General features: G+C 31.3%; 2 protein-coding genes across 3 annotated transcripts; one reads left to right on the top strand and one right to left on the bottom strand.

Annotated features, from left to right (window-relative positions):
- Positions 1–38: 38 nt before the first annotated feature.
- On the top strand, positions 39–7,465 carry LOC101493626 (uncharacterized). Of its 2 annotated transcripts, XM_073367712.1 has the most exons (15): positions 39–419; positions 2,029–2,119; positions 2,206–2,290; positions 2,432–2,501; positions 2,721–2,790; positions 3,509–3,578; positions 4,440–4,485; positions 4,577–4,829; positions 4,934–5,139; positions 5,277–5,357; positions 5,671–5,731; positions 5,887–5,967; positions 6,151–6,230; positions 6,380–6,479; positions 7,333–7,465. In XM_073367712.1, the coding sequence occupies exons 1-14, from the start codon at positions 283–285 to the stop codon at positions 6,456–6,458; spliced, it is 1,410 nt and encodes a 469-aa protein (XP_073223813.1). In that variant the 5' UTR covers positions 39–282; the 3' UTR covers positions 6,459–6,479; positions 7,333–7,465. The 2 variants fall into 2 exon arrangements, with proteins under 2 accessions (XP_073223813.1, XP_004496203.1); XM_004496146.4 differs by lacking the exon at positions 7,333–7,465 and having other exon boundaries at positions 6,380–6,640.
- Positions 7,466–7,813: 348 nt separating this feature from the next.
- On the bottom strand, positions 7,814–11,149 carry LOC101493305 (leucoanthocyanidin reductase-like). The gene is made up of 5 exons (XM_004496145.4): positions 10,798–11,149; positions 10,011–10,151; positions 8,779–9,016; positions 8,359–8,562; positions 7,814–8,261 (listed from the first exon to the last, which is right to left on the bottom strand). The coding sequence occupies exons 1-5, from the start codon at positions 11,014–11,016 to the stop codon at positions 8,005–8,007; spliced, it is 1,059 nt and encodes a 352-aa protein (XP_004496202.1). The 5' UTR covers positions 11,017–11,149; the 3' UTR covers positions 7,814–8,004.
- Positions 11,150–13,597: the final 2,448 nt, after the last annotated feature.

Here is a 13,597-nt window from a genome sequence, read left to right as displayed (position 1 = left end):
GAGAGAGTTATAAAAATAAAAAAAGTAAAATAAAGTTTGTTCTAAAGTCACTCTCTCTCTTCGCAACCTCCGAGGATTTTTCATTCCATCATCCTCTGCGATATTTCGGGTTTCATCACCTTCGATTTTCGAAATCCCTCTATCTACACAAACACACACAAAACACCAACATAGATACTCGTCTTTCTCTCTCTCTCTCTCTCTCTCAGCAACTGTTTCTTTTTTGTCTTCTCTCTCTCTCTCTGGTCTCTCCGATTCTTCTATTGAGAATAAAAAAGGAAAATGCTGGTTCGAAGGAGAGTGATTAGTTGGAGAAGGGTAGCTAAGTCCCTTCAAGCTATGCTTGCTCATACCTTTCTTTTCTCCTTCACCCTTCTTCTTGTTCTCAAGCTTGACCGTTTCTTCCTTTTTTCATGGTGGTGAGTTTATTCTTCTTCCACTCTCTCTCTTTCTTTACCTTTTAATTTATTTATCACCCTTTAGGAAAAATCTAGTAAGGAATCAAAGGGACACAACAAAATTTTAGCTTTTTTCATTTTTTAATTTATGTTTTGAATTTTGAACGATCATACCTAGCTTCATCCTGAATTTGTGAGTTTTTGTGCTGTAGATATGGTTTGTGGTCAATTCTGTTTCCACCTTTTTCAATGCATGTGTGAAAGCTTTAATTTTTAATTTTTTTTTTAATTTTTTTATTTTGAAGAAAATTACATTCAAGTGAAGAGAAAGATTCTGGTTTTTTTTTTCCCTTTTAGAAAAGTTGCCTGCTTCATTTGTATTCTGTGTGTTTTGTTACATTAATATATATATATATATATATATATATTTTTATTGGATTTTTCCTTTGGAATTGGTATGGTATTAGTTTGCGTTCTTGGTTGCTGCTTTCCCTTTGTGACACTGAATTTTTTGTGTGTTTGAATTGAATTCCTGTGTTTTAGTGTCCTAATGAAAGTGAAGATATTTTGTTTGATGGAAGAATGAAAAATTAGTAAAATTATGAAATATAATGTGCATTTAAGCTTAATTACTATCAAATGAGCGGAATGAACTGCGAAAATAATGAGCAACTGCTATGCAAATCAGCAGCTCTGCAACTAGAGCAACTCCACTGATGGGCGAAAGTGTAGAGCTAGAAAAATGTCCCCTGCAGCACCCATGATGAGCAGCAAGTGTTTTTTTTTTTTTTTCCTTTCCTGGGGGTGCAAATGAAGTAAAGAAACACATAGTTAAAATGATATAAAATTAAGTCAAAAAAATGCTGAGTAATGTTGTGTTTTATCTGGTTGACAACATGTCTTTACATGGTAAGAGTTGCCGATCAATGTCGTGTCGGATCTGGGCGACAACTTGTCTTTAGTTGGTAAGAGTCTTATGTGCTTTCTTGTAACTGGGTTTGGATCTGGTTATGGATGGACTACTTATCCAGATATAATGAACAACTGTAGGTAAGGAATATAGAAGAAGTATCGGAGAATTTTTCTAAGAATAAGATAAGAAATTTATTGGATACTTTTGGACATGTATTGAGACATATTAGACACATATCAGTATTGGATACGTGTTGGGCGCCCTACTTTTTTCATTTTTTTTCATTTATGAAGTATCTGAGCTTCATAGCTGTCTGGAAATATGGTCTGGTCATATTTCTACTGGCCTCCTGGTGTTGTAAAAGATTAGGTTTGATGTCATCTTGGAATGACACCCTTCTCTCCCCATTTAATTTTGTTAAGTACTTGTTGCATAACTTTTTTGGCTGAAATGCAAATTGCAATAAGGCTTTATCCTACATCCTAATATGCATGGGTTTGGGCGTCAAATTCATGTTGATGTCCTTTCGATTTATATTATGTTGCAGTACATCAGACATAAATCTTTGATCATTCCATGTAAAGTTCAAACCATGTCTTACAATATCGATATGTGGAGTGTTGGGTAGTAAATCTCAGATTGAGGATTAAACTAAGCCATAACACGCTCATCCCTTTCAGAGTTTGTTATATCATAACGTATCTATCTTTTTGGTAGGACTGTGTTTTTTCCTCTTTGGCTTTTCCATGTGGTGGTAGCACGAGGTAGGTTTTCGTTGCCTGCTCCCTCAACGCCTCATGGTCGCCAAGTAAGACATACTTCCAAATATCTTCCCTGTTTTGCGGAAAAATTAGAAATTTGTCCTGATGTAAAAAATATTTTGTTCGCATACAGTGGGCTCCTTGTCATTCAGTCATAGCAACACCATTGCTTGTGGCATTTGAGCTTCTTCTATGTATACATCTTGGGAGCAGTTATGGTAAGCGACATTTCTTATGTCACAACCATCATGGATATTATTGACCACTATCACTTCACATCAAGATGAACTGTGGTACTTTTTATAATTCATTGATTTAGATGTTATCAATTTAAGTAATTACTCATTGTAATGATGCAGTGGTGAATTTAAAGATTGTCTTCATACCTCTTATAACTTTCGAATTGATGATTTTGATCGATAACATCAGGTAATTTATCTTGTTCCATTTGTGGCTTACCAAAATTTATATTCAGCAAATCATTTTGATTGTTGAAAAGCGTCAGGACTTATAAGCTGGTAGTTGTTAATTGTATGGCTACACATTGTTAGACACAATCTTAATCAATTATACAACTGCAAGGTTCAATACTATTATATACTCTTCAATCAAACTGGTGCTTTATTGACAAAAAATGTATGTTAATAGGATGTGTAGAGCTTTAATTCCTGGAGATGATGAAAATATGACTGATGAAGCAGTATGGGAAACTCTTCCTGTAAGATACCATTCATTAGTTCATTAATTAATTGATCAGTATATGCTTTGATATTCAATAAAGTAAGGCCCGTCAGTGATACTCCTGATATAGGCACCTAATGCCCTGTAAAATACTCGGCTTTGATGGTTTTTCAGTAACTTATGTTCAAATCTCTTGTGAATTTTAGACTGATTATTACAGAAAGCTATAAGATTAGAAGTATCTATAATTTAAAAGCCGTTGATGTGTATGGCTCTAGACAATACTTAATCTTCGTTGAAAATTGAGATACATTAGTGATTAGAGTTTAAGGCCCTGTTTGGTTTTGAAAAAAATGTTTTCTTGTTTTGATTTTACTGATTATTACAAAAATCACCTTATTTTCACTTTGGTTCTTGTTTTAAATAAATTCGTACATGACAACGTGAAAATCCAGAATAGTATTTTATTGTTTTCACCATTTCCTGTACAAATCTTTGGATATGAGAAATAAAGTAAAACACGATGGCACTTTTGTAGTTAATATTAGTGAAAAACTGGAAATAAAACAAATATTTTTTTGAATTCAAACAGTCTTAATTCTCTCTGTTTTATATAATGTTGTAGGATTAATCATGCTTAGTATCAGAGCCATTTGTTCACATCTTAATAATTAACTTAACATTACCTAATTATTCAATACTTGCTTTTTATTTTCCCAAAGCTCATCTTTAATTTGTATAATTATGTTTTCCAGCACTTCTGGATTTCGATAGCCATGGTTTTCTTTATTGCTGCCACAGTGTTCACCCTTCTAAAGATATGTGGTAAGTTTTAATTTCATCATTGAAACATTTGTTGACTGAGTAATTACTTTACTGTTGAAATGTAATGTTATAGATTCCACTCCGCACCTTTTCTTGACCTCTTTGCATCTATTTGTGTCTGATGTTGGTTAATTTTCCACAACATTTTGATAAGATGTTTAAAACTATGTTTTAAATATACTGATATAAGCTGTCTGTAATACACTAATGTCTGGCCATGACAACTTTGTTATTTAGTTAATGAACAACATAGGAAACTTAACTTTTATTTGGGATCATTTTGAAATTAAGGTGTTCTTACAGTAAAATTCAATAGAGGCTCTAAATTAATTTTGAAAGCTACGAGATTTATTTCTCTATTTGATTGGGATTCACCCATTGTAGTTGACTCCTTGGTTATCTTGTGATTTTTTTTGGAGATAGAGGTGGGAGAAGGGAGGGGGTTTTAAAGTAAGCACTCATAATGAAATTTGATTCCCGATTCAGAAAATAGGTGTTTTGAATCATGAAGATTGTCAATTTCTCGGGTATATAAAATGTCAATGTGTTTAGAAGGTACTAATATGAAATAATATTGTACGAAATTTACTTGGGATTGAAAGACTTGATTTAGAACATGGTTATCTGTTTTACTTTATCTATGCTGTGGTAAATTTCCACTTCCATCTAAATTGGAAATAAGTGCTCTTGTGATCTTGTCAAACCTGACATTTGAGTTTCTTGTCAGTTGTAAACGTTCAATCATTCTTTCCTTTCTTTGTTGGTGTGGCGTTTTTTTTACCAAATCTTTGTCCTTATACATTTGATCTGTTGGCAAATCTTGTACGTGTTGTTACTAAAAAAATTCTCAATTACCTGTAGGCGATGTTGCGGCTCTAGGCTGGTGGGACTTATTTATCAACTACGGGTATAGTCAATTTCTCTTGGTAGACTGTTTTAAGCATTTGGTATTAGTCTTGTGCTTTTTGCATCATAAAACATTTTTTATCCTTTTGCAGCATTGCACAGTGCTTTGCGTTTCTCGTTTGTACAAAGTGGCACAATCCAACAATTCACGGAAACTCTCAAATTACAGAACCATGTTCATCGTCAAATACCATAAGATATCTGGAATGGAGTAGAGAAGGCATAGTTATTTCGACAGATGAAGATTGGCAGCAAAATGCATTTTGCACTCTGCAGGACATAGGCGGGCATATTATGAAAATTCCATTCATTGCTTTCCAAATAATACTTTTTATGCATTTAGAGGTATAAATGCTAACAAAAAAACCCTGTCACTATTTTTCTCACACTTTGTAGGTTTCCTCATTCTTTGATTTTTCTTTCCTCATTTTTTGTTGTTTAAATTTCAGGGAACACCATCGGGTGCGAAAAATATACCGAAATGGGTCATTTTTTCTCCTCTTTTTCTGTTGCAAGGAGCTGGAGTATTATTTGCAACATATAGATTAATAGAGAAGATTGTTCTTTTACTCTATAATGGAGATATTCCTAGAAACTATTCATCTATAGCATCAAAATCCCGTGACTGCTTTGGGTTTTTCCATCATGGATCAAGGTATATCAGTTTAGATTTGATTAGCTAGAAAAAACGAATTAACCTTAGGTAGATTATCTACTGAACCTAGAACAACTTAAAATGTCGCAGAACTAACATGAAGAATTTGTCGTTGGCTGCACTTTTCCTCTTGACAGGTTGCTAGGTTGGTGGTCGATAGACGAAGGAAGTAGAGAGGAAGAAGCTAGACTTTTTTGTGCTGGGAGTTCTGGGTCAGGGTTAGTACTCTGTGTAACATTATGCCTTTTTAGTATAACGGTGGTAATAAGGCTTGAACCTATTATCATATAAAAATTATTCGCGCCCCTCACCATTTGGCTCAATCCTAGTGGCTTACAATAGCAAAGCTTTCTCTTCGGTTGAAAAATTTAAGAAGAATTGTGGAGATCTTGCTCATTTATGATTTGTTATTAGTGATGATTCTAATTATGTCATACTACACATTTTTACCTTGTATAGTTGTTATTTTGACCAGTGAATAATGTTATTCAAACTTCTCGATGATGATATATGATTTGATTTACTATTTAGGTACAACACTTTCTCCCCTGATACGGTGAAGAAAATGCCTAGAGCAGAACTTGTTCAGGAGGTGAAGACATTGTTTCCTTATACTAAAATAGTTGTAGAGACCGCATCTATTTCTTAATTCATGATTTCCTTGTTTAAGAATAAGTTAAACCAAGTACACGAGCATGTTTACTCTTCTTCATACATTTCAATAATCGCCTCTTTATAACTCTGCAGATTTGGAGACTTCAAGCTGCACTTGGTGAACAAACAGAAGTTACCAAGTATAGCCAGGAGGAATTTGAAAGACTTCAAAATGTAGCATCTCGACCTTGATTACATATTGTTTGATCTAAGTTACAATATTGTAGAAGTAAATAAATAAATCACTTAATAAGAGAACAGTTGTCTCAATTGCATTTCCGTTCATTATTTGTGCTTGAATGACTGTCAACAATATCAGGATCTAACACACTTTAAATTGATCGCTAAATTTATTAGGAGAAGATCTTATGTAGAGTTTGCTTTGAAGAGCAGATTGATGTGGTCCTCCTTCCCTGCAAGCATCACATTCTTTGCAGGTAATTTCTCCATTTTATTATTTTCCTGTCAATGTACCAATCTTTGATATAGTGTTACACCAATATCTTATAAGAAACATATTGTTAAAGAAGTAGATGATTTCCTTTTTCTTTTGTTGCTCATGTTTGATATTTGACGTGGTTAACAGCACTTGCTGCGAAAAATGCAAGAGATGCCCAATCTGCCGTGGCATCATCGAAGAACGGATGCCTGTATATGATGTGTAGACTGAATTCACTGTAAGATATGTAGGTATCTCACTATAGCTTGTAGTTTTAGATGAGGCAAGCACCAAAATTTGTTTATTTCTCTGCTCATAGATATGATGAGCATCCAAAGTTGTACATAATCTTATACATCCATTTTTAATTTTGGTATCTATACCATGCAAGCTGTTTATTGATCTCTATATGAACTAGGAGTGTCATGCAGTTAGGGATCCATATCACTGTCATTGAAGCATGTTTGTGCCTACAGCTTTATGGTCTTTTAACAACTTCCTTACAATAGTAACTTCTTTGTTTTGGAAAGAAGTTTATTTTTGAAAAAACAAGAGGAAAGTCATCTAACAAACCTTCCAGCAAAACCCTATTGCATTCATTATCTTGTTGAACCACTCTAGACACTAATTAAACCAAGTACATGAGGTCCCCTTAATCATTTGGTCCATGGTTCTATCTCGGGCCGGTGCGTACGAAAAAATATATGTTAGGAGAGGCCAATTCCTTAAATGGATCTCAGTTAACTCGAGGAATTAGTCTCTGCAATTGTGTGCAGGTATACATTGGCTTACTAGCTTGACATAAAATGATGGTAGATAAGTATAGCTTTAGGGATATATATTTTTGTATACACTCACATCAAAGGAAAAAGCGAGTGAGTACTAGATACTTAATTAATTGCCTGTGATTTGTGAATCTGTGATAGTCAAAGGAAACTTTGTTGAATGTTTGGTTGAGGTTCAAGCAATTAAACTCTCAGTATGTGAAGTATTCAATATGTCACTTAATGCTATTTTTTTGATGTGGACAACATTCATGATTTTGCCCCGTGTTTTTCTTTATGGCCACTTTTGAAGTGCTATTGATATTAACTGTACAGAAAGTACCACTATAAATTCCGGGAAACATTTCAATACACAAAACTTACAAACTAGGGGACCAGTCAATCCACTGAGGTATCCAAGAACAAACTAGAAAAAGGCAAAATAAAAAACCTGTGGTGACGAATGCAACAAGCAATGGTGGTGAGCTCATGACCGCTACTAGCAAACTCATGGATGTGCGTGATGGTGGAGATATGGTTTTTGACAAGCTTGTGGATATGTGCACAAGACCGTAGGACCATGATGGTTCCGGCGAGTGGTCTAACTTGTATAAATAACTAGGTCACTTTGAGTTGGTTACTTCTCATTTTAATTGAACTACTTGTTTCTAATCGTACTACAATAGACTAGTTGGTGGATGGCACAATAGAGTCATGTTTAACCTCTGCATATTTTGTGCAACCATTATTTCCCATAGTAAATACTACAAGTGCTCCACATAAAATTTTGTTGTAAATCATTATGGCAAATATCAAATATGAAAATGCTAAACTACATGAAGAGCTTTACCCCAACACAAAGTAGCAAGAATAATGTGACAAAATACTTAGAGTCTTAGACAACAGTGGTTTATACTTAGGTTATCTTAATAAGATACATGAAGTGAAACAGTCTTCAAAATAACATCAAACATATCCTAATTATGACTCAAAACAAATATCCTCTTTTTAACAGGAAGCTGTGATTGGCACTGCTTCTACTAAAGCCTTTGTACCAGTAACTTCAGTTTCTCCTTTATGAATCTTATCAGCAGCCATGAGAACAAAGTTATCAAAGCAATCCTCCAAGCTTCTGAATGATTCACCAGGATACAGATTGCTAATCTCAACATCATGAACTCCATCTATGTTAAAGTTAACTTGACATCCATTGATGAATATATCATGGGTGATTGATGCCACAATACTTTCTGGTATGCAATTTTCTGCATCTCCACATATCAAAGTTAATAATACTCTTTCACAAAATTAGCCAAACTCTGAGAAATAAATAAAACCGAGACAGAGAGAGTATGATTGAACCTGCAGCGATTGCTAGAAGATCATCTTCAGAGATGGTGACTCTTGGAATTTGACGAGCAATTTTATTTTCCCACAAAGAAGCAAGGTCATTCATGCTATAACAGTTGGTAGAAGGTCGAAAATGAACATTTTTGTTGATTGTTCTATCATCATCGACCACCTTCATTGTGAACTTTCCAATATCATACCCATCAATAAAGTAAGCTGCACAAAAAGAATTAAAATAACTATTCACATTCAAATATATGATATTATGATTAACTATCTATCATATATTTCATAGTGAAGAAAGAGCCAACGACATTAACATCAGTAGTTAATATTATATGTACTGTATCTTGTGTCTGATCTGTGTCAGTGCTTCATAGATGATTAAGGTAAGAAATTAGTGTGGTTGTTTAGTACTAATAGTATATATACCTTTGACATTGCCATGACCATAGATGTGCAATTGATCCAAAGGTGGAGGAAGCTGTGATGGATGGCAATTGTCATAGTAAGGCCAAGATGCGATAGAATTGCAACAGATGTAGGTGTATGGTACACCTGATTCCTCAATCACACGCCTAACTAAACGCTTCTCTTTGTACATTGCTAGGCCTGGCTCCACAGGATCTGCCCTGTCCACATCGTGCCCAAATTCTGAAGGCAAAAACCTCTGCAACATTATCAAATCACATGTTAATACTATTTTTTTTTGTGTGTGGACATTTCATGTCATCTTAGGTTGGTGTCATGTTACAAGATATTTACGGTTGGACCAAATTTTATTTTATTAATTTAAAAAGTATATAAGGACTTACTTGAAGTAATTGAAAATTGCAATGACCATAGTCACCCATGGCCATGTGGCAAACTACATGGATGAAAATGAAATTAAACATAATTTATTACCAAATTAATTAAAATTAGATAAATTGATCAAAAGGCAAAACCAAATCGAATTTTACCAGTTTAATCTGTTAAAACAACTTACCATTATTTTTTTTTTACATTTAATAATATTTATATTTCACGATAACATCTAGTATAAATAGTAATTTAAATAGTAGTTGACTCGTAAATATATTTCAAATAATAATTACAATGATATATCTTTTATTAACTGTAACTACATTTTAAATAATCATTATAAAGATATTTAATATGTTTGAGAACATAATTAAACTTGAGATATCCCTTTTTGTTTAATTTCACTACTATTCACTTTATAAATTCAAAATTAAAGATATTCTACTGTGCCATTTATTATTGAAAATTATCAACGTAAAGTAACCAAGTGTTACCACAAATAACTGCAAAATGGGTGCAAAAAACAGTAGCTGAGAGTTACTATTCATTTATGGCTCTAGACTCTAAACTGTGCTTTTCTTTAAGTTTTCGCTTAATAAAATTTTTCTGAAGTTTTTTTTTTTAATTTATAGAAAAGTGAAGCTATTCGATATGAAATTTTATTATAAAACCAATAGTTGCAATTTAATGAAGAAAAAATAATTACCTATAAAAAGAAAGTTTAATTGTTGTACATAAATTTATATTCTCAACATAACATATCACAATTAACGAATGTAATTATTATAAAAACATAAACTTTTAAAATGCAGAGAGTATATTTAAAAATCCTGAAATGGACCTCCGAATGAAGACTATACCTTTACAGTCTTAATTGATTTCATGGCCTCGATCAAAGTAAGCTGATTCAGCAAGCTCTCAGCCCCTATTGCAGAAATGACAATGTCTATTTCATACTTTTTCAAAATCGTCTTCATAAACTCCTTATTATTTACCACGCCCTGCCATATAAATATGCAACATAACTTATTATGGCTCAAGAGACACCTAATTTTACTTGGATCTCACCAAACAAGTAATTAACCCAAATGTGGAAATTAATTTTTGCATATACAATTTTTTTATTAATCAGATCATCAACCCAATAAAGAAGAAAACAAAGGATTGTATATATATTTTAATTTTGGGTCTTCTTATGGGTAAAACAAAAAGTTGTCATATATTTGAATAATAAATTGAGACTTTTATAGTATTTTTCCTTTTACCTAGATTACATGATTATTTTTAAAATAAAAATTGAAGCAAATAATATTGTTGTCTTTTATTTTTTAACTAATCAAATATTTTTTAATTATCCGATTTCAAGAAATTGAAACTTTAATAATTTAAAGGTAAGAAAAATCTAATCAAAATTTGTTCAAACTATTTGTCCTTAGCCGAAATTCAATCACTCGGTTCACATCAAATGCTTTTTAAACTTGCACATTTTGACAAAATTAATTAAAAATGAAAACAAAGGACAAACATTTTTAAAGCCAAACAATAAAAAGTCGTGTTAACATAGAATTGAAAAACGTTGTACACAAAAAGGGAAAAAATGAAGTAAATTAGATACACAATTAAGAAAAGATATATATTATGACTTACATAAATGACAATGGCACCTTTGTCTTGAAAGGCTTTAATAATGGAAGCCTTAGAAGAAATAAGAGGTCCTGGCCGAACCAACAAATAAGTTGGATGTGATGTGGTAATACTTGCCTCAGCCACAAACTTTCCCATAAAACCTGTTGCTCCAACAATCAACACTCGACCCTTGGTATTGGTAATGGTAATGGGAGTTGCTAGTGATGATGATGGTGCCATTACTTTGCTAGCTTTTGGGAAAAGTTAATTAATTGTAACAATTTGGGCATGGGATAGCAAAAATGAAGGGTGCTAGTTTGTTTATATAGGAATATTAAATTTATTCGTTACATTATTTATGAGTTACGACCATAAATGGAATATTGGTAGAGCTAGCTAGTTATATTGTTTTTCATCTACTCTTCAACACCTATAACGTTTTTTTACCGCTGGCCACCTTATGGACAAACGTTTTCATTTCATGATTTGAAGTTTAGGTCCCCATATATTTACCTATATCATAGGGGTGAATTTCAATTCTAAATCACTTGTATAAAGAATTTTGTATCAATCTTTTAGAAGAAGACTAACAAATTTATCAAAAAAATAAATGAAAAAGATGACGACTACAAATGCAATTTTATGCACATTTTTTAAGCATATTATATGAAATATTACTTTTTAAGCACATTGATGCATTTTAAAAATAAATGAATAAATTCAAAAGATTGGTTTTAATGTTTCTAGAAATACTTTCTCTATAGATAACTTTCATATTTTCCATTCACATTGAAAAGTAAAAGTTTGGTAGTACGAGAATGACAATGTACGTAAATCAACTACTGTCACCAAATTTAATCTATCAATATGACACATTATATCATAGAGAGTTTATGTAATTATTTCTTGGCATGGCAAATTATTATTGGTTATTGACATAAAATAATTTCAGTACATATAATTTATTTCCAAAGTAAAATCAATTAACAAATGTCATTCTAACCATTCATATACAAAGAAAAATTAAAATGTAAATTGGAAAATAAACAGCCTAGCATTCTTGTATTGTCCATTTAAAAGAAACTGATTATGGTATGTTTAGTTAAAATAATGGATAAATTTAACTTATAGATAATAACCTAACTCATTTAATTTAAACTGTTTGATAAAGTTAACAATTGAATTAACTGAAAAATAATGAGAATAAAAATGATAATATTTAATTAATATTTAAAAAAATTAATTAATGAGAATAAAAACGAAAAAAAAAATAAAACATTACAATTTATAAACTCATATATTACTTCAAGTAATTTATTCAAAAACTCTATATAGTTGGAAAAAAATGCTATATACTTGTGAGAAAAAACGATTATATTAATTTAAATGGTATAAACCTTGGCCTCGCTCTTAGTTACAAATAGGTCAGGGCACTTATGACTAAACTAAACATGATTTCTTTGACCGATAGCTAGAGGTACCTTGTAGTCCAAACAAAAAAAGCTAGTGGCACCTTTCATCGCCAAAGAACCTTGTGAAATAGAAAATTAATAAATAATTTCACTGTCATATGGTGGAGGAGTTAAAGTATAGGACTAAATTTATTGAATAGAGAGTCAAAGAAAAAATAAATAATAAATTTTACATAAAATCAAATTACAATAATTATTTTTGATAAAAACACATTAGTTATGTAATATATATTTTATATAATATAATATAAATAATATGTAATAGATTATTATTAAATAATATATATGCAATAGCAATATATATGTGTTATTACACATGAGAAATTAAACAATTTGCATAAGAGGGAGGGCACCAACCTATGGGTGTCCCATCTAAATCTATCACTATAAATTAAACTAATATTATATTTAAGACTGTTATATTAAAATTAGAATTATTTTCACAAAAAAAAATTAGAAATATATTTTCAAAATCTACAAATAAATTAGATCAAGTGGTAGAATTTAACTGGATAAAACATTTAAGATAGATCGAGTTTAAATTTTTAGATAAAACAATTGTTTTCAACTTGTATTTATTAAGTTTAAAAATCATTTAATAAATATCACAATAACATATTAAATTATTTTAAATTAATATAAAATCTATAATAATTTTAATCTATTCATGAATTTAAAAAAAGAATTCGACAAAAAATTATTAAACGATGTAATAGTCTACCGATATATATATTAAATGATGTAACTATCCCAATGATATTAATTAGCTCGACTTTTATACTTGACGGTACGAGGAAAAAGCTTAGTTGTTGGAAGTCTAACAATTAATGTTTTGCAGGTAGGGTTACATTGGTTGAATCATGTCTTTCATCTATTTTTTAGTACACCATGCAAACCTCCGCCATTCCTGTGCCTATATGTGACCAAAAATGTCACTTGGTTTTTTGGGCCTAAGAAAAAGGGTGATCTTGGTTTCAAACACACGAGAGTTTTCAATAAGGCATATTCGTAGCACTTTCCACATTTCATGAATTATCTCCCAAGCTTAGTGCAATATTTCTCGGACTGTTGGTGCTGGAACGTTTCAAGACCATTGTCCGGATTATAATTGTTAATTTTTTTACTATAGAATCAATTCATGATTTATTCGTATTTAAGATTAAAATATATTTTTCATCTTTAATTTGTTGAATTCATAATTTTGATCATTTTTTTTTCTTGTAATTTTGATTCTCTATTTTAAAAATTATAAATATTTGGTTTCCTTTCTCAATTTGAATTTTAATTTAGTGACGTAAAATTTAAATTTAATTTTAAATTAAATAATATCACTTAATAAAATTAAAAAA

Source organism: Cicer arietinum, chromosome 4 (assembly GCF_000331145.2).
Source record: "Cicer arietinum cultivar CDC Frontier isolate Library 1 chromosome 4, Cicar.CDCFrontier_v2.0, whole genome shotgun sequence".
Classification (NCBI taxonomy): domain Eukaryota; kingdom Viridiplantae; phylum Streptophyta; class Magnoliopsida; order Fabales; family Fabaceae; genus Cicer; species Cicer arietinum.
The sequence above is the reverse complement of the archived record's forward strand: the minus strand, read 5'-3'. Positions and strand labels throughout refer to the sequence as shown.

Bases quoted from the DNA above. Each gene is read 5' to 3' on its own strand.
- LOC101493626 (XM_073367712.1), top strand. From the start codon at position 283: ATGCTGGTTCGAAGGAGAGTGATTAGTTGGAGAAGGGTAGCTAAGTCC. The intron at 5,968-6,150 runs GTAGCATCTCGA...TAAATTTATTAG, and splicing joins AATTTGAAAGACTTCAAAAT to GAGAAGATCTTATGTAGAGT. The intron at 6,231-6,379 runs GTAATTTCTCCA...CGTGGTTAACAG, and splicing joins AAGCATCACATTCTTTGCAG to CACTTGCTGCGAAAAATGCA.
- LOC101493305 (XM_004496145.4), bottom strand. From the start codon at position 11,016: ATGGCACCATCATCATCACTAGCAACTCCCATTACCATTACCAATACC. The intron at 8,563-8,778 runs GTATATATACTA...CTTTTTGTGCAG, and splicing joins TGGTCATGGCAATGTCAAAG to CTTACTTTATTGATGGGTAT. The intron at 8,262-8,358 runs GTTCAATCATAC...GTGGAGATGCAG, and splicing joins TCTTCTAGCAATCGCTGCAG to AAAATTGCATACCAGAAAGT.